This window comes from Rana temporaria, chromosome 2, assembly GCF_905171775.1.
Source record: "Rana temporaria chromosome 2, aRanTem1.1, whole genome shotgun sequence".
NCBI classification, from domain to species: Eukaryota; Metazoa; Chordata; class Amphibia; order Anura; family Ranidae; genus Rana; species Rana temporaria.
Window position 1 is genome coordinate 442,243,199 of NC_053490.1, and position 18,484 is coordinate 442,261,682.

Below are 18,484 nucleotides of genomic sequence, written 5' to 3' on the forward strand. Positions count from 1 at the left end.
AACTCTTCCAAACGCCTATGTGTGCATGGACACATAGACTAACATGCAGGGGCATTTAGAGTCGGGAAAGAAAACAGTGTGCATGAAGCCTCAAAGGGGTTGTAAACCCTCGTGTTTTTTCACCTTAATGCATCCTATGCATTAAGGTGAAAAAACACCTTGCAGTGTCCAGCCCCCGAGCCCTCGTTTTACTTACCTGAGCCCCGAATTTCCATGGACGCTCTCTCCACGGCTTCTTGACTCTTCATTGGATAGATTGATAGCAGCGCAGTCATTGGCTCCCACTGCTGTCAATCAAATCCAATGACGGGGCCGCCGGGGGGTGGGGCAGAGTCATACACTCGGCAGCTATGGACGCCGAGTGTATGACAAGGGAGCGCGCCTTCAGGGTAACCCCCTCGGGATAGAGCTTCCCAGAGGGGGTTATCTAATGCGGGAGGAGCCGCCGTCGGATCCCAGAAGAGGAGGATCAGGGTCACTCTGTGCAAAACGAACTGCACAGTGGAGGTAAGTATGACATATTTGTTATTTAGAAAAACAAAACTGAACCCATAGTATCACTTTAAAGCGGAGTTCCACCCAAAAATAGAACTTGAATTTGAATTTGTTTCAGGTACATTTACATGCTTGTTTTATTCGGAGCATATGTTCAGGGTTCTTGCACAGTGCAGATTGCTTCCTCCGCTTGTTTATGATGCACTCTTCTTTCACACAAAGGCTTTGTCTAACAGGCATACACAGATGTGCGGAGTTTAATGAAATCCCTCATAAAATGTATACCCTGTGGCTTCTTCAGCTGTAACTCCATCAGCTGCAAGATAATAGCCAATTTGTTCAATAATATTCACACAGTGATGTTTGTTAAACATCAATATACCCTTCTCTTAATAACCTGTCTTTTTTTATTTACAGAATATTAGAATTTGAGTGTCCTAATGTAAATGGGAACAAAGGACCTGGATGTGAAGTGGAACTATGGGACTGTGGAGGCGATCACAAGTAAATAAATATCAACTATTTCCTATGTAAAATAATACCCTAAAGCAATAATCCATGCATTTCATATATAGAATTTGCATGTCTGGGGAACACAGAAAACATCTGCTATCACTGTAAAAAGCTTTTAGACTCGATATATGTCAACAGGCTATCTATGTCATCTGTTAAATGGGAATTCCAGGCAAATAGCCAGATACACAAGCAAAATGAATATATTTGAACTGTTTTCTTATACATAATTCTGTTTAGCCAGTCTTCTGATTCACACCCTTCTACCACACAGTACAGCCAGACAAGGGACACCACTATTTCCAGATATAACTTCCTAATGCCTGGTACACACAATGAGAATATCAGACGAATGATCGTCCATGTTTATTTGCATGCTAGTCTCGTATCGAAGATAAGGAAGTTACGAAAATTCTCATATGGCAGAATAAAAATTCGGAAGTGTCATGTTTTTGTATTGTATTTTTGGATGACGACTGTACTGATTTAAAGAAAATCATACGATCTGATATCGTTCGAGAAAAGTTTGTTTTCGTGCTTGTCCTATCAGATAAGTTCACATGAACTGTTGTGATCAGCTTTTAAAAACTGTGTACGAACGATTAGATTATCGTACGATCAATTCAAAAGCGGTATTTTTCATAAAATTTTCTGATCGTGTGTACGGGCCTTTAGTCACGCTTGTACTCCAAGTCTGCTAATTGATCAATAATTCAGTATCGTCGTACCTGTGATCCAGTGACACAGGAAGCTCTAAAGCTGAACGAGGAAACGTGGTCATCATCTAGTTGGTATAGTTGTGTAAGGTTCAATAGTAGATAAAAAAAAAAAAAAAGGTGGGCAGGTAAAATATGCCTTTTAATCTTTGCATTTAGCTAATTGGTGGAAGTTGTAATTGAACTGCTTGCTACACAATCACGTGTGTATGTGTGTGTGTGTGTGTGTGTGTGTGTGTGTGTGTGTATTAGGGTTGTCCCGAGACCACTTTTTTAGGACCAAGTACAAGTACCGATACTTTTTTTCAAGTACTCGCCGATAACGAATACCGATACTTTTTTTTAAATATGTCCCCCCACAGATGCAGCCATGTCCCCCCACATATGCAGCCATGTCCCCCCACATATGCAGCCATGTCCCCCCCCATATCCAGCCATGTCCCCCCCCATATGCAGCCATGTCCCCCCCATATGCAGCCATGTCCCCCCCATATGCAGCCATGCCCCCCCCCATATGCAGCCATGCCCCCCCCATATGCAGCCATGTCCCCCCCAATATGCAGCCATGTGCCCCCCATATCCAGTCATGTCCCCCCCATATGCAGCCATGTCCCCCCCATATCCAGCCATGTCCCCCCCCATATATGCAGCCATGTCCCCCTTACCTACATGCTGCCGTGCCGCGCCACCGCTTGGTTAATACGGGCGGGGAACATTACAGCTTTCATTTGAATAGCTGTAGTCTTTCGCGCCGCGCTGCGTATAGACACTCCCCCTTGCTCGGGATTGGACAGTTTACCCGAGCAAGGGGGAGTGTCTATACGCGGCACGGCGGGAAACACTACAGCTATTCAAATGAAAGCTCGCCCGTATTACCCAAGCGGCGGCGTCAGCGGGGATGCGGCGTAGCGGCGGCGGCGGGGCAAGTACTCTATTTAGGCATGGGGGGTATTTGCGGGAGTATGAGTACTCCCGCAAATACTCGGAATCGGACAACCCTAGTGTGTGTGTGTATGTGTGTGTGTATATATATATATATATATATATATATATTACACGTAAGTGTATTCAAGTGGTTATACCGGGGCCATGGTGCAGCTGTCAGTCATAACACCAGTATTACAATTTTCAGCCAGATTTTCCCTTTCTGCTAAAAGCGATCCGAGTGGCTGATAAGCCGCTGGATCGCATTTAGAACCAGTAGCAGGGGTCATACCCCTTCTCTGCTGCCGCTCTTAAGTGTGGCTTTCGATCCCTATCCTGATCCAATCTGGTGGTATAATATTTGCAGGGACATCAATTATTTTAATATTTAATTTTCTGCAACTGCTGCAAAATAAGAAATGTTTCATTTTACCTAGGTGCCTGTAACTTTCATTGTCCTGTTATGTCTGAATGCTCGGCCATTCTTAGGCGAGTGAGCAATCCCCAAACACTTCTTGATGGCGTTAGTTGATCCCCCCCATCCCCTTCACCTTATCCACATTTCTCATGAAACAGCCTGACATGGTGATAGTCGAATAGGAATGGGAGAGGGTAGGAGGAAGCAGGTAAGCTCTGACACTACCTAGAAATGTCAGGGCTTTCCCTGTTTTGAATGGCCTGGCATGTGGGCATAGGAGAGGGAAATGAAAACCGCTGCAGTTACATACAGGCATCTCTACGTGCCTACACTTCATTCTTGATAACAGCCTTTCCTTTATTTTTTTTTAACTATAATTTGCTATAACAAAAATAAGTTGCTTAACATGTGTGTGTGTTTTTTTTTTTTGTACTATAGGTTTGAAAGTTCCTGGCCCGCCATAATGAAAGATTCCCATGGGGTAATGATCATTTTTAATGCAGACATTCCAAGTCACCTCAAGGAAATTGAAATGTGGCACAGTAACTTCATCCAACAACAAAAGTTACAAGAAAATCAGTGCCTGCTGATAGCACACCACAAGCCTGGATCAGGGGATAATTCAGAGAAACCAGATTTGTGTAAGCATGTTCTCAAAACATACAGTGAGCCTGCTTGTGACTTGTATGTGTAAGGGTTTATTATCTGTGATACAGGTAACTAAAAGTGCCTATAGAGATTAACATTCAAGTTGCCCAACCTCTTCTGACTCCAGTGGTCCGAGTGTAAATGTTGTAGCGAGCATTATACAAGTACTGTATGCTTTTTTTTTTGCTTTTTTTTTTATATATATATATGGAAAGGCACTAACCTTTGACACCCCATTCCTGGTCTATCTTGAGGAAAGTTTCTACCAGTGAACCAAGAAACATATCCCTTCCAATTAACCACATGGCCAAGAAAGCTCAGCCAGGACTGTTGGAGACCCCAATCCGACCATAAACGGCTGGATAGTACAGTTCAAATACTCTCTTATGTATGCTTAGGACTGGTTAGGTTTTAGGAGCTGCTGACTCCTTAAAGGTGGTCTGTAAAGAAGCCAATAATGTTTTATATATTTATGAAATGTATTTATTGCAGGTCAATTTAAATCCCTTTCCTTCTGGATTGTTGTCTGTGACCCCCAAACAAACCCACCACCGCCTTCTCTAGTTCTACCATGACATCTATTTTGCTGTGAGCTGTATTTCTTTGTTTCCTTGAGGGAGTGCATTCTCTACATATTGCTATTACAGATTACAGATGCATTATGCTGTCACCGGCCTTCTGGGTCATGGCAATCTGCTATCTCAAACAAGCGCAGGTGACAGGTAGACTACGAACAGGTCCCTGCGCCGCTGACGCCTGGATTCTAGACGGCAGCCCTTTTCCCCATTCCAGCCTCCTCTGCCGCGCCTCCTCTGCTGCTGTCATCTGCTCAGGACGGAGGCTGGGAGGGGGAGCTGGCCAAATTAACATTTCAAGTTAAATCGCAAGTGATTGATTCTGAGGACAGGGTGGTCCTAAGCAACCAATCACCAGCTCAATATGAAAAGTAACTTTGCCCCCACCCTCTATCCAGCACTGGGCTGCCTTCCACTCTGTCCTCCGTGTACACAAGTAGGACACTGCTTATGTGTGGGGGGTAATGTTAAGGAAGCAGAGGACACTGCTATGGGGCACTGCTATTGGAGGAAAAGGGGGGGCAGAGGACACTTCTTGGGGGGGGGGGGAGCGGTGCCAGAGTGCTATGGGGGGGGGGGAGCAGTGCACACTACGGTGTGCATGTGTGTGTGTGCTGGGGGCGAAATGTGAAGGGCAGTAGAAGACACTACTGTGGGGGGAAATTATGTAAGGGGGCAGAGTATACTGCTATGGGCAGGGCCACCCCATAGAAGTGTCCTCTACTACCCTGCACATTACCCCCCCCCCCCCCCATAGAAGTGTCCTCTATTGCCCTTTACATCACTCCTCACAGTCGTGGCCTCTGCCCCCCATAGCAGTAACCACGGATTGACACCATCCACTTCCCTACTGACTGACACTGTCCACTTTTAACTACTTCAGCCCCGGACCATTTCGCTGGCCAAAGAACAGGCCACTTTTTGAGATTCGGCACTGCGTCGCTTTAACTGACAATTGCGCGGTCGTGCGACATGGCTTCCAAACAAAATTGACGTCTTCTAACGTGCTTCTAACTGTCAGGGGGTGTGGCTTTGTGACATGTCACTGATCGCTGTTTCTGATGACAGGGAACAGACGATCAGTGACATGTCACTAGGAAGAACGGGGAGATGTTACACTGACATCTCCCCGTTCTTCAGCTCTGTGACCCGATCGCGGGACACCGGCGGACATCGAGTCTGTGGGTCCCGCGGGCACGGTCATGGAGCTTGCGACATTAAGGGGACGTATATACACGCCCATATGCCCAGCCGTGCCATTCTGTCGACGTAAAAGTGCGTGTGGCGGTCGGCAAACGGTTAAGGTAGGCTAAGTATGTATTCTTACAGTGACATTTGTTTTATTGTTTTCCTTACTATTTTGCATCTTTAGGGGTTAATACGGCTTCCCATTATGATCCTCCAACTGGTCTTTTTGTAGGAGTGAGAGGACCCGAGTCTTGAAGTCATATATCTGGATGCACTTTTTCAGGCTACCACATAAATACAAAGTGGAAAAAACAGCTGGAGACCTATTTACTGTAGATTTATTTTAGAAGCATTTACTTACCAGGAAAAAAGGTTACTTACCGCTCACTCAACCTGCCCTAAAAGTCTTAAGCCTCATACCCACGCTCGTTTTTCTCGGCCAGAAACAGCAAGAAAACTGCTGGCAGAGCTTTCTTGCCGAGTAAACCGAGCGTGTGTACGAGGCTTTGAGGATTCTTGTCAAGAAAACTGCCCAAAATCTCGACAAGAAAAATAGAGAACCAGCTCTCTTATTTCTCGTCGTGATTCTTGGCAGTGTTTTCCTGCCGAGAAACCCGAGCGTCTGTATACTTACCTGTTGCCGTGGAAACCCGTGCATGCTCTAAATGACTTAGACACATGCGCGGTAGCTTCCAAGGCATAGGTAGAGTGTAGAAAGATGGCGGCGACGGCATTGAATGTGACGAGCACATGCTCGTCATAGTCAATGACATCACCGCGTTCTTTTGAATGGAGTGTGTGTTCACTCCGGCGGCAAGAGATTCTTGCCAAGAATCTCGTCCGGAAAGACGACATTTTTTTTCCTGACGAGATTCTGGGCCGTGTGTACAGGGCTTGAGTCTATAGGGTGGTTGTGGGAATTCGGCTCTGAATTGATTAAAAAATAAACATAAGGCTGTGTGTGTGATTGGAAGGTGTGTTTTTAACCTTTTGACACTAGATGGCAGTAGAATATCAGTTTGTGGACTCGCTTTAGCTTGCTGCTGGTAAGGCTTTAATGGTTTGGTGAGACTCTCAAACATCATTTCATTCCAATACAGCAAAGTAAATGTGCTGCAAGGCTTGCATCGTAATTTTTTTATTTTTTAAATATGTTCCGTTTGAGTCTGCAAAAATGCACATGCATAGAACACGAAAAAATATTGAGAATTATGAAATGTTGAGCATATGATATAGCATGAAATTCATTACTGCTTTTTTTGAGCAATGTACCAGAAGTTGAAATTTTTATCTTTTATGAGTTCATGTACATTGTTATTTCAGCTCAGTGTGTGTGTGTTATACTCCATATAATGCATACCTGCTTGTGTGTATTGTGTAGAGGTGGTGCATTGTGTTATTACAATGCAATAACATTTTTTTTACTGTTTTTTTTAACTGCATTGAAATATCACAAATTGATATTTCATTCACCTCTATGCCCTGCAGCACACTGGGATGTACTGGTTAAAAATGCAACCTGTCCTACTTTTTTTCTGCGTGTACCAACATGTTGCATTGGTGTGAACAAAAACAATATACTGTATTTATTGGCGTGCAACACTCACTTTTTCACCCTGCAAATCGGTTGCAAATGATGTGTGCGTGTTTAATGCCGATACTCCATTTTGGCTGCCTCTGAGAGAATGGGGAGGGGGCCGTCGGATTACATGCAGCAAGAAACTCCTGTTTACTCAGCAGCCTCTGTAATAGGAAGTCCCGTCTCCTGGGCCGGCATTGGACCAGTGTTCTGTCTATCATAGAAGCCGGTCCAGGAGGTGGGACTTTGTATTAAGGAGGCCGCCGAGTAAACAAGAGATTCTCGCTGTATGTAATCTGACGGCACTCATCCTGCCCCCCTCCCTGAGATAGGCATTGATCAGGCTGCATTCATGGCAATGGGATGGCTGCAGATGGTCATTAACCAAGCTGCATTGATGGGCAATTGTGGGGGTACAGATGGGCATTGATCAGGCTGCATTGATGGGCAATTGTGAGGCTGCAGATGGGCATTAATTACGCTGCATTGATGGGCAGTTGTGAGGCTGCAGATGGGCATTGATCAGGCTGCATTGATGGGCACTGACCCTTATTTTCAGTGCCCAAAGTTCTTTATTTAAAATTTTACGTTTTTTTCCTGAAACTTCCCTCTTAAAATGAAGGTGCCAATAAATACGGTAAGTCAAATGACCTTGTCTATGCATTGGACAGCCAGACTCATATACTGCAACTGAGCCATTAGTGTACACTGTTCCTTTAGAGCCATTTTAAAATTCATACATTGTTTTACATGTGTCTCAAAAACACTTAAAAATGTAAGAAGCAAGCCACAAATTGGCTCTTGGTCTGACCTGCATACACTGTGAAGGACTACAAATCTCCTATGACCTCTGTATTCTTCAAAGCCAATCCATAATCCTGATCTGTGTCTTTGTTCAAGAAAAATCTCAATCTTCCCTCCTTTGCTACTTCAGTGCTAGATCAGTCAAATATAAATTAATAATATATTAAATGAAGCTACTGTAGTATTGTTGTACTGTATACATTACTGTATTGTAACTGTACTGCCTTCCCCTTGTAAAGTGCTGCGCAAACTGTTGACGCTATATAAATCCTGTATAATAATGATAATAGACAGATGTATTAAACCACTTCAGCCCCGGAAGATTTGGCTGCTCAATGACCAGGCCATTTTTTGCGATACGGCACTGCGTTTCTTTAACTGACAATTGCGCAGTCGTGTGACTCTGCCCCCAAACAAAATTGATGTCCTTTTTTCCCCACAAATAGAGCTTTATTTTGGTGGTATTTGATCACCTCTGCGTTTGTTTTTGTTTTTTTTTATGCACTATAAACAAAAAACAGAACGACAATTTTGAAAAAAAATATATATATATATTTTGTACTTTTTGCTATAATAAATATCCCCAATTTTCTTAAAAATATAAAAAAAAAACAATTTTTTCCTCAGTTTAGGCTGATATGTATTCTTCTACATATTTATGGTAATAAAAATCGCAATAAGCATATGTTGTGCAAAAGTTATAGCGTCTACAAACTATGGGAAAGATTTATTTATGGCATTTTTATTATTATTTTGTTTTTACTAGTAATGGGAGTGATCTGCGTTATTTATTTTTTTTTTTTATCGGGACTGCGACATTATGGTGGACAGATGCTTTTGACACATTTTTAGGACCATTTAGGCACCGTACACATGACCGAACATGTTTTGCTGAAACTGGTCCGCGGACCAGTTTCCATGGACATGTTCGGTCGTCTGTACGGCCGACCGGACCGAATTCCCGGCCGAGCGGACAGGTTTCCAGCGGACAAATGTTTCTTAGCATGCTAAGAAACATGTCCGCTGGAAGCCTGTCCGTCGGACATGTTCGGTCGTCTCTATGACTCACCGGACATGTCCGCTCGGCCGAAAGCCCTCGCATGCGTCTAAGTGATTTGACGCATGCGTAGAAGCATTGACCTTCCAGGGTCGCGCACGTCGCCGCGTCATCGGCGCGGCCACGTCACCGTGTATCCTGTCCGCGGGGAATTTGGTCTGATGGTGTGTACAGCCATCAGACCAAATGATCCCAGCGGACATGTTCGATGAAGACGGTCCGCGGACCGTTTTCATCGGACAGATCCGGTCGTGTGTACAAGGCCTGACATTTATACAGCGATCAGTGCTTGCGGCGGGGCAAGTACTCTATTTAGGCATGGGGGGTATTTGCGGGAGTATGAGTACTCCCGCAAATACTCGGAATCGGACAACCCTAGTGTGTGTGTGTATGTGTGTGTGTATATATATATATATATATATATATTACACGTAAGTGTATTCAAGTGGTTATACCGGGGCCATGGTGCAGCTGTCAGTCATAACACCAGTATTACAATTTTCAGCCAGATTTTCCCTTTCTGCTAAAAGCGATCCGAGTGGCTGATAAGTGTGTGCTGGGGGCGAAATGTGAAGGGCAGTAGAAGACACTACTGTGGGGGGAAATTATGTAAGGGGGCAGAGTATACTGCTATGGGCAGGGCCACCCCATAGAAGTGTCCTCTACTACCCTGCACATTACCCCCCCCCCCCCCATAGAAGTGTCCTCTATTGCCCTTTACATCACTCCTCACAGTCGTGGCCTCTGCCCCCCATAGCAGTAACCACGGATTGACACCATCCACTTCCCTACTGACTGACACTGTCCACTTTTAACTACTTCAGCCCCGGACCATTTCGCTGGCCAAAGAACAGGCCACTTTTTGAGATTCGGCACTGCGTCGCTTTAACTGACAATTGCGCGGTCGTGCGACATGGCTTCCAAACAAAATTGACGTCTTCTAACGTGCTTCTAACTGTCAGGGGGTGTGGCTTTGTGACATGTCACTGATCGCTGTTTCTGATGACAGGGAACAGACGATCAGTGACATGTCACTAGGAAGAACGGGGAGATGTTACACTGACATCTCCCCGTTCTTCAGCTCTGTGACCCGATCGCGGGACACCGGCGGACATCGAGTCTGTGGGTCCCGCGGGCACGGTCATGGAGCTTGCGACATTAAGGGGACGTATATACACGCCCATATGCCCAGCCGTGCCATTCTGTCGACGTAAAAGTGCGTGTGGCGGTCGGCAAACGGTTAAGGTAGGCTAAGTATGTATTCTTACAGTGACATTTGTTTTATTGTTTTCCTTACTATTTTGCATCTTTAGGGGTTAATACGGCTTCCCATTATGATCCTCCAACTGGTCTTTTTGTAGGAGTGAGAGGACCCGAGTCTTGAAGTCATATATCTGGATGCACTTTTTCAGGCTACCACATAAATACAAAGTGGAAAAAACAGCTGGAGACCTATTTACTGTAGATTTATTTTAGAAGCATTTACTTACCAGGAAAAAAGGTTACTTACCGCTCACTCAACCTGCCCTAAAAGTCTTAAGCCTCATACCCACGCTCGTTTTTCTCGGCCAGAAACAGCAAGAAAACTGCTGGCAGAGCTTTCTTGCCGAGTAAACCGAGCGTGTGTACGAGGCTTTGAGGATTCTTGTCAAGAAAACTGCCCAAAATCTCGACAAGAAAAATAGAGAACCAGCTCTCTTATTTCTCGTCGTGATTCTTGGCAGTGTTTTCCTGCCGAGAAACCCGAGCGTCTGTATACTTACCTGTTGCCGTGGAAACCCGTGCATGCTCTAAATGACTTAGACACATGCGCGGTAGCTTCCAAGGCATAGGTAGAGTGTAGAAAGATGGCGGCGACGGCATTGAATGTGACGAGCACATGCTCGTCATAGTCAATGACATCACCGCGTTCTTTTGAATGGAGTGTGTGTTCACTCCGGCGGCAAGAGATTCTTGCCAAGAATCTCGTCCGGAAAGACGACATTTTTTTTCCTGACGAGATTCTGGGCCGTGTGTACAGGGCTTGAGTCTATAGGGTGGTTGTGGGAATTCGGCTCTGAATTGATTAAAAAATAAACATAAGGCTGTGTGTGTGATTGGAAGGTGTGTTTTTAACCTTTTGACACTAGATGGCAGTAGAATATCAGTTTGTGGACTCGCTTTAGCTTGCTGCTGGTAAGGCTTTAATGGTTTGGTGAGACTCTCAAACATCATTTCATTCCAATACAGCAAAGTAAATGTGCTGCAAGGCTTGCATCGTAATTTTTTTATTTTTTAAATATGTTCCGTTTGAGTCTGCAAAAATGCACATGCATAGAACACGAAAAAATATTGAGAATTATGAAATGTTGAGCATATGATATAGCATGAAATTCATTACTGCTTTTTTTGAGCAATGTACCAGAAGTTGAAATTTTTATCTTTTATGAGTTCATGTACATTGTTATTTCAGCTCAGTGTGTGTGTGTTATACTCCATATAATGCATACCTGCTTGTGTGTATTGTGTAGAGGTGGTGCATTGTGTTATTACAATGCAATAACATTTTTTTTACTGTTTTTTTTAACTGCATTGAAATATCACAAATTGATATTTCATTCACCTCTATGCCCTGCAGCACACTGGGATGTACTGGTTAAAAATGCAACCTGTCCTACTTTTTTTCTGCGTGTACCAACATGTTGCATTGGTGTGAACAAAAACAATATACTGTATTTATTGGCGTGCAACACTCACTTTTTCACCCTGCAAATCGGTTGCAAATGATGTGTGCGTGTTTAATGCCGATACTCCATTTTGGCTGCCTCTGAGAGAATGGGGAGGGGGCCGTCGGATTACATGCAGCAAGAAACTCCTGTTTACTCAGCAGCCTCTGTAATAGGAAGTCCCGTCTCCTGGGCCGGCATTGGACCAGTGTTCTGTCTATCATAGAAGCCGGTCCAGGAGGTGGGACTTTGTATTAAGGAGGCCGCCGAGTAAACAAGAGATTCTCGCTGTATGTAATCTGACGGCACTCATCCTGCCCCCCTCCCTGAGATAGGCATTGATCAGGCTGCATTCATGGCAATGGGATGGCTGCAGATGGTCATTAACCAAGCTGCATTGATGGGCAATTGTGGGGGTACAGATGGGCATTGATCAGGCTGCATTGATGGGCAATTGTGAGGCTGCAGATGGGCATTAATTACGCTGCATTGATGGGCAGTTGTGAGGCTGCAGATGGGCATTGATCAGGCTGCATTGATGGGCACTGACCCTTATTTTCAGTGCCCAAAGTTCTTTATTTAAAATTTTACGTTTTTTTCCTGAAACTTCCCTCTTAAAATGAAGGTGCCAATAAATACGGTAAGTCAAATGACCTTGTCTATGCATTGGACAGCCAGACTCATATACTGCAACTGAGCCATTAGTGTACACTGTTCCTTTAGAGCCATTTTAAAATTCATACATTGTTTTACATGTGTCTCAAAAACACTTAAAAATGTAAGAAGCAAGCCACAAATTGGCTCTTGGTCTGACCTGCATACACTGTGAAGGACTACAAATCTCCTATGACCTCTGTATTCTTCAAAGCCAATCCATAATCCTGATCTGTGTCTTTGTTCAAGAAAAATCTCAATCTTCCCTCCTTTGCTACTTCAGTGCTAGATCAGTCAAATATAAATTAATAATATATTAAATGAAGCTACTGTAGTATTGTTGTACTGTATACATTACTGTATTGTAACTGTACTGCCTTCCCCTTGTAAAGTGCTGCGCAAACTGTTGACGCTATATAAATCCTGTATAATAATGATAATAGACAGATGTATTAAACCACTTCAGCCCCGGAAGATTTGGCTGCTCAATGACCAGGCCATTTTTTGCGATACGGCACTGCGTTTCTTTAACTGACAATTGCGCAGTCGTGTGACTCTGCCCCCAAACAAAATTGATGTCCTTTTTTCCCCACAAATAGAGCTTTATTTTGGTGGTATTTGATCACCTCTGCGTTTGTTTGTTTTTTTTTTTATGCACTATAAACAAAAAACAGAACGACAATTTTGAAAAAAAATATATATATATATTTTGTACTTTTTGCTATAATAAATATCCCCAATTTTCTTAAAAATATAAAAAAAAAAATTTTTTTCCTCAGTTTAGGCTGATATGTATTCTTCTACATATTTATGGTAATAAAAATCGCAATAAGCATATGTTGTGCAAAAGTTATAGCGTCTACAAACTATGGGAAAGATTTATTTATGGCATTTTTATTATTATTTTGTTTTTACTAGTAATGGGAGTGATCTGCGTTATTTTTATTTTTTTTTATCGGGACTGCGACATTATGGTGGACAGATGCTTTTGACACATTTTTAGGACCATTTAGGCACCGTACACATGACCGAACATGTTTTGCTGAAACTGGTCCGCGGACCAGTTTCCATGGACATGTTCGGTCGTCTGTACGGCCGACCGGACCGAATTCCCGGCCGAGCGGACAGGTTTCCAGCGGACAAATGTTTCTTAGCATGCTAAGAAACATGTCCGCTGGAAGCCTGTCCGTCGGACATGTTCGGTCGTCTCTATGACTCACCGGACATGTCCGCTCGGCCGAAAGCCCTCGCATGCGTCTAAGTGATTTGACGCATGCGTGGAAGCATTGACCTTCCAGGGTCGCGCACGTCGCCGCGTCATCGGCGCGGCCACGTCACCGTGTATCCTGTCCGCGGGGAATTTGGTCTGATGGTGTGTACAGCCATCAGACCAAATGATCCCAGCGGACATGTTCGATGAAGACGGTCCGCGGACCGTTTTCATCGGACAGATCCGGTCGTGTGTACAAGGCCTGACATTTATACAGCGATCAGTGCTATAAAAAATGCAATGATTACTGTGTAAATGGCAGGGGAGGAGTTAACACTAGGGGGGGATCAAGGGGTTAACTGTGTTCCCTCATGTGTGTTCTAACTGTAGGGGGATGGGAGTGACTAGAGGAGATGACAGATCGTTGTTCCTAGCTAGTGGGAACACACGATCTGTCTCTCCTCTCCTCACAGACCAGACGCACGCATCCCTGTTCTGGCTCTTTTGCCCACGATCGCACATGCATTGGGTCCCCTGCAGTGCAGCGGGCCCGCGCCGCTATCTTAGCTTAAAGGGCCGACGTACAGCTACGACGGCTCGTGGGATCGCGCCGACCTGCCTCAGTATAATGACGGGGGCTGGTCGGCAAGCGGTTAACAGAAAATATTTCAGCATTGTCCTCCTTTTATTTACTGCTGTATTTCACCATTATTGTTGGACTCAATTAATAATATTATAATAATAATAATAATAATAAACATTTCCTTCTGTTTTATTTTACAGCTCCAGCCTTAAGCAAATTAACATTGGTGCAATCCAATCTGGAAGAAGATCCTGAGGATGTAAGAATGGAATTTGTTAAATATCTCCGAGGTGTCGTCACTTCATTGTCAGAGAGCAGGGACCGGGAAGAGATGTCAATTATCACATAATATGCGCTGTGACGCAAGTAATGTGTCTGTTCCTGATGCGTTTCCTTATGGAGAAATGGACTTCACATGGCACAGTTTATGGAAATACTAGAGCTTGTTCACAAGGAGATATTCACGTTAATAATCACAATATACATTTACAGACTAAAGGATTTATGCTTCTTAAATTGTGTAGTGATATTTCAACATTAAATTATTATTATAAAACAATATTGAACCCTTATTTTTTAAGCACTTTTAGCAGCTGATTTAAAGGAACACTAAAGGCAGAATTTATTTTTATTTTATTTTTAAATAACAAACGTGCAGCTCGTTTTGCACAGTGTCCTCGAATCCGGTCTTCTGGGGTCCCTCGTCGGCTGTCTCGGCTTCTCCTCGCAAAAGCTTTCCACCTTCATGCGAGCAAGCTCGCATGGTGGAAAGCTTTTGCGAGCGCGCTCCTGTGATACAGCGGCAGGCATAGCCATCGACTGTATCACTCGGCCCCGCCTCCCTGGCGCACCGCGTCATCAGCTGTGATTGACAGCAGCGCCAGCCAATGGCTGCGCTGCTATCAATCCATCCAGCCTAGCCAATCAACGGCCAGGCTGGGAACCGAAGAGGATCACGTGGACGCACGTGGCACTTTCGAGGGGTCAGGTAAGTAAAACGGGGGTTCGGGGTGGACCGGTACCGTCAAATGTTTTTTCACCTTAATGCATAGGATGCATTAAGGTGAAAAAACATTTACCTTTACACCCCCTTTAATTACTTACTGAGTATGCAGCTTCTTTATCTTTAAAAACCTTACCTATGTTCCTGTTTAGGTCGGTGCCATGACAGTTGCCCCAGGTTTTAGGGTGGCTCTTTTCTTTTGCAGCATTCTATGGAGCTACCCTAGGACTAGATCTGTAACTTCTTATACTTTGTGCAACATTTGACCCCACCCCCGCAATGGGGCAAAGTACGTGTAGTACTTTGTTGCTAGGTGCTTCCTAGGGCAGGCTATAAATGATTCATTTTTCCTTCCATGGGTTTGCTGGAGGAAAGAAAGCTGCTCAAGTCCCTCATCAGCACACAGTCAGTTTTGATGGGGGGATCCCTTCCAGCCAGATGGGGAGGGGGGTGGAGAAGAGAACACAGTGATTATTGCTAGCGACTATAGTTGATGGCAATAATTGCATGCAAAAATTAGAGCCGCTGGTTGGTCCATCAATTGTCTTGAGTACAATTATGCCCGTACACATGATCGGAATTTCTGATGGAAAGAGTTTTTCCAACGGATATTCCAATCGTGTGTAGCCCCATCTGAGTTTTTTCATCGAAAATTCCGATGAATTGTATCGGACTTTAGATATAGAACATGTTCTATATTTTTCCAATGGAATTCCATCAGAATTCCGATGTGATTTGGCCGAGCAAAAGCCTGATCGTGTGTACACGGCATCAGCCTACACATACATGGATCGTATCTCAGCTGGTCCCTGCTGAACTTGCCAAGATTCGAACCATCTATGGCCTAGTTATGAGGTCCAACCTGCTCCCTTCTCCTACCACCACAGCAAATCCGACAACAGCTAGGAAGGAGATGAGCTCATAACAGTGGCTTGTCTCGGCTCAAAGCACTTTTCCAAGATGAAAGGAAGACACAGAGAGGGGGGACATGTCAGCCTCCTGTCTCTTTGCAGGAGACAGTGACACACTGCAGTTAAGATGAGATCATCTCCTTCCTGGCTGTTATCGTATTTGCTGTGGGAGAAAGAGGGATATGAGTAATAATTATTGACACTTACACCTACACAGGTCTAACTGGATGGACTATGGTCTTTATTCATCCTTACCTACTATGAGCTTATGAAATTATTAAACTATTCCTCCCGCTGACACTAACGATGGTGCACTATTCCTCTCACTGACACCAATGATGGGACACTATTCCTCCCACTGACCCCAGTGATGGGATACTATTCCTCTTGCTGACACCAATGATGGGACACTATTCCTCCCATTGACACCAATGATGGGACACTATTCCTCCCGCTGACACCAATGATGGGACACTATTCCTCCCGCTGACACCAATGATGGGACACTATTCCTCCCACTGACACCAATGATGGGACACTATTCCTCCCACTGACACCAATGATGGGACACTATTCCTCTCACTGACACCAATGATTGGGCATTGTTGACAATGGAAGGACATTTATTCCTCCTACTGGCCACAGTCTGGCCCCTCTAAAATCTGAAGGATAATGAACTGGCCCTTTGTTTAGAAAGTTTGAAGACCCCTGCACTGGATCAACTGTGGTTATGTATATATATTTTTTTTGTTGTTGTTTTCCCCTTTTTATTGGTTGAACTAGATGGACTTGTGTCTTTTTTTTAAACAATGCCAACTATGTAACCACGTAAGGTAGATGAAGCTGTGCTTTCCCAAGGTAGAGATGAACATGTATTTTATATTGCTATTTATTTATTTTGCAGAATTATTTCCACAAATATATACATATTTAAATCCTTACATTCTATTCCAAATAAAATGCTCCAATATTATGTTAACAAACAGTGTTGTAGTGCATAAAGGCCCTTTTGCTTCCCACCTTCATGTTGCAATTGTGGGTAAATTGCAATCCATGATAACATGCAAAATTGCACACATTATTGAATGTGTAGTAACACACCGCAACTGGAACGCAAGGTTGTGAACTGGCCCTTCATGCTTTCTTATACTTCAAATACTTTTTCTTTAAGGGCTCTTGGTTATGTTATCATGCATCGTGCCATTTGTTGTCCAATACGTATGGGAGTATGGGAACATTCTTCATTTTTTGTAGAATCAATTTTGGTTCCAGTTTCACGTTCCAGTTTTATGAATGGTAACTTTGAAAAATGCAATGCATTTAAGAATGCATGGAGATACACAGTGGGGAATGTGAGATCATTGCCCTGTGAACATGAACATAATTCTAAATCTTTGGCAAGTAAAACAGTTCATATACTGTATGTATTTCAATTGTCTATTTATCTGTTTCACTTTAAATCTGAAAAACTCTCTACATTTCCAGTTTCCACGTGCTATTTAGAACCATCAGTGATTTTTGGATAGGTCTACGCTTTGCTCAGTCTACGTCAGGGGCGGCTCTCTAAATTAGGCGGTTGCCTAAGGCCTCGCAACCACCTAATTTGCCGAATTGAAGAGCTAGATGTGGGTAGGAATAGCAGCGCCTGGGTGGCTGGATGAAGGGGTGAGTAGCAGAGCTCCCGTCTCTACCGCACTGGCTGCTCTGTGTCACATTCCCTACTTGTGTGTTTGGCCGGTCACCAGCTCCTCTGTGTCCCTCGATCCTTCCCCATGCAGCGCCGCTCAGCCCAGAGTCCTCCCCATCCAGAGCTCCGCCCCCTGAGGACAGGGACTGCCCATCATCTCCCCTGGGGGCAGGGACCTCCTTCATCTGCCCTGGGTGGGGAACTGAGAAAAAGTCCCCCGACACCAGCACTGAGAACATGCTGACACCAGTGCCAAGAGAGTGCACTGACACCAGCACTTTAAGGCGCTTAATATATGCAATGTATGCAGTTAATTTTTTTACCCCTTTAATTTTTTCTATTACGGGCATGAGCGGGGCCTCATGTCTAAGTTACGCCTAAGGCCTCACAAACCCTAGAGCCTGTGGTGTACGTAGTTTACAATGGCTAGTATTTTCCTAAGTATAAACAGAAATCATTGTGTAAGTGGGCCTCTGGAGTTATAATAAGTACAAAATCATTATGTATCCTTGTCTGTGAAAGTTCTCGTTTTATACAGGTCAGGGCATAGCTAGTAGTACTGTAGTTAGTAGGGATGAGCTCAGGTGTGTTTGAATCTTCGTCTGAATCCACCAGAGCTATTCCACTAGAAAACTGTCATCCCCATTGCCCAAACCAATCATAAGTGGTAGAGGCTCCCCCCCACCCCACAGTTCATGTAAAAAAAGGGGCATGTACACTTGTAGCTGCGGGACAGGAAATGCCTCAGCCACTTATGATTGGCTTTTTTTGCAGTGACTGCTTCCTAGTAAGTTAGTTTAGATATGTTTGGACT

The 18,484-nt window shown here is 44.1% G+C and overlaps 1 protein-coding gene across 1 annotated transcript in view; it reads left to right on the top strand.

Annotated features, from left to right (window-relative positions):
- The window catches only part of IFT22 (intraflagellar transport 22), a 36,359-nt gene extending 21,731 nt beyond the window's left edge, over positions 1 to 14,628 (top strand). Inside the window, exons 3-5 of the mRNA XM_040338427.1 lie at positions 913 to 999; positions 3,505 to 3,707; positions 14,270 to 14,628. Coding sequence (XP_040194361.1) covers positions 913 to 999; positions 3,505 to 3,707; positions 14,270 to 14,418 — 439 coding nt within the window. The 3' untranslated portion in view covers positions 14,419 to 14,628. The remainder of the gene's footprint in view (positions 1 to 912; positions 1,000 to 3,504; positions 3,708 to 14,269) is intronic.
- Positions 14,629 to 18,484: the final 3,856 nt, after the last annotated feature.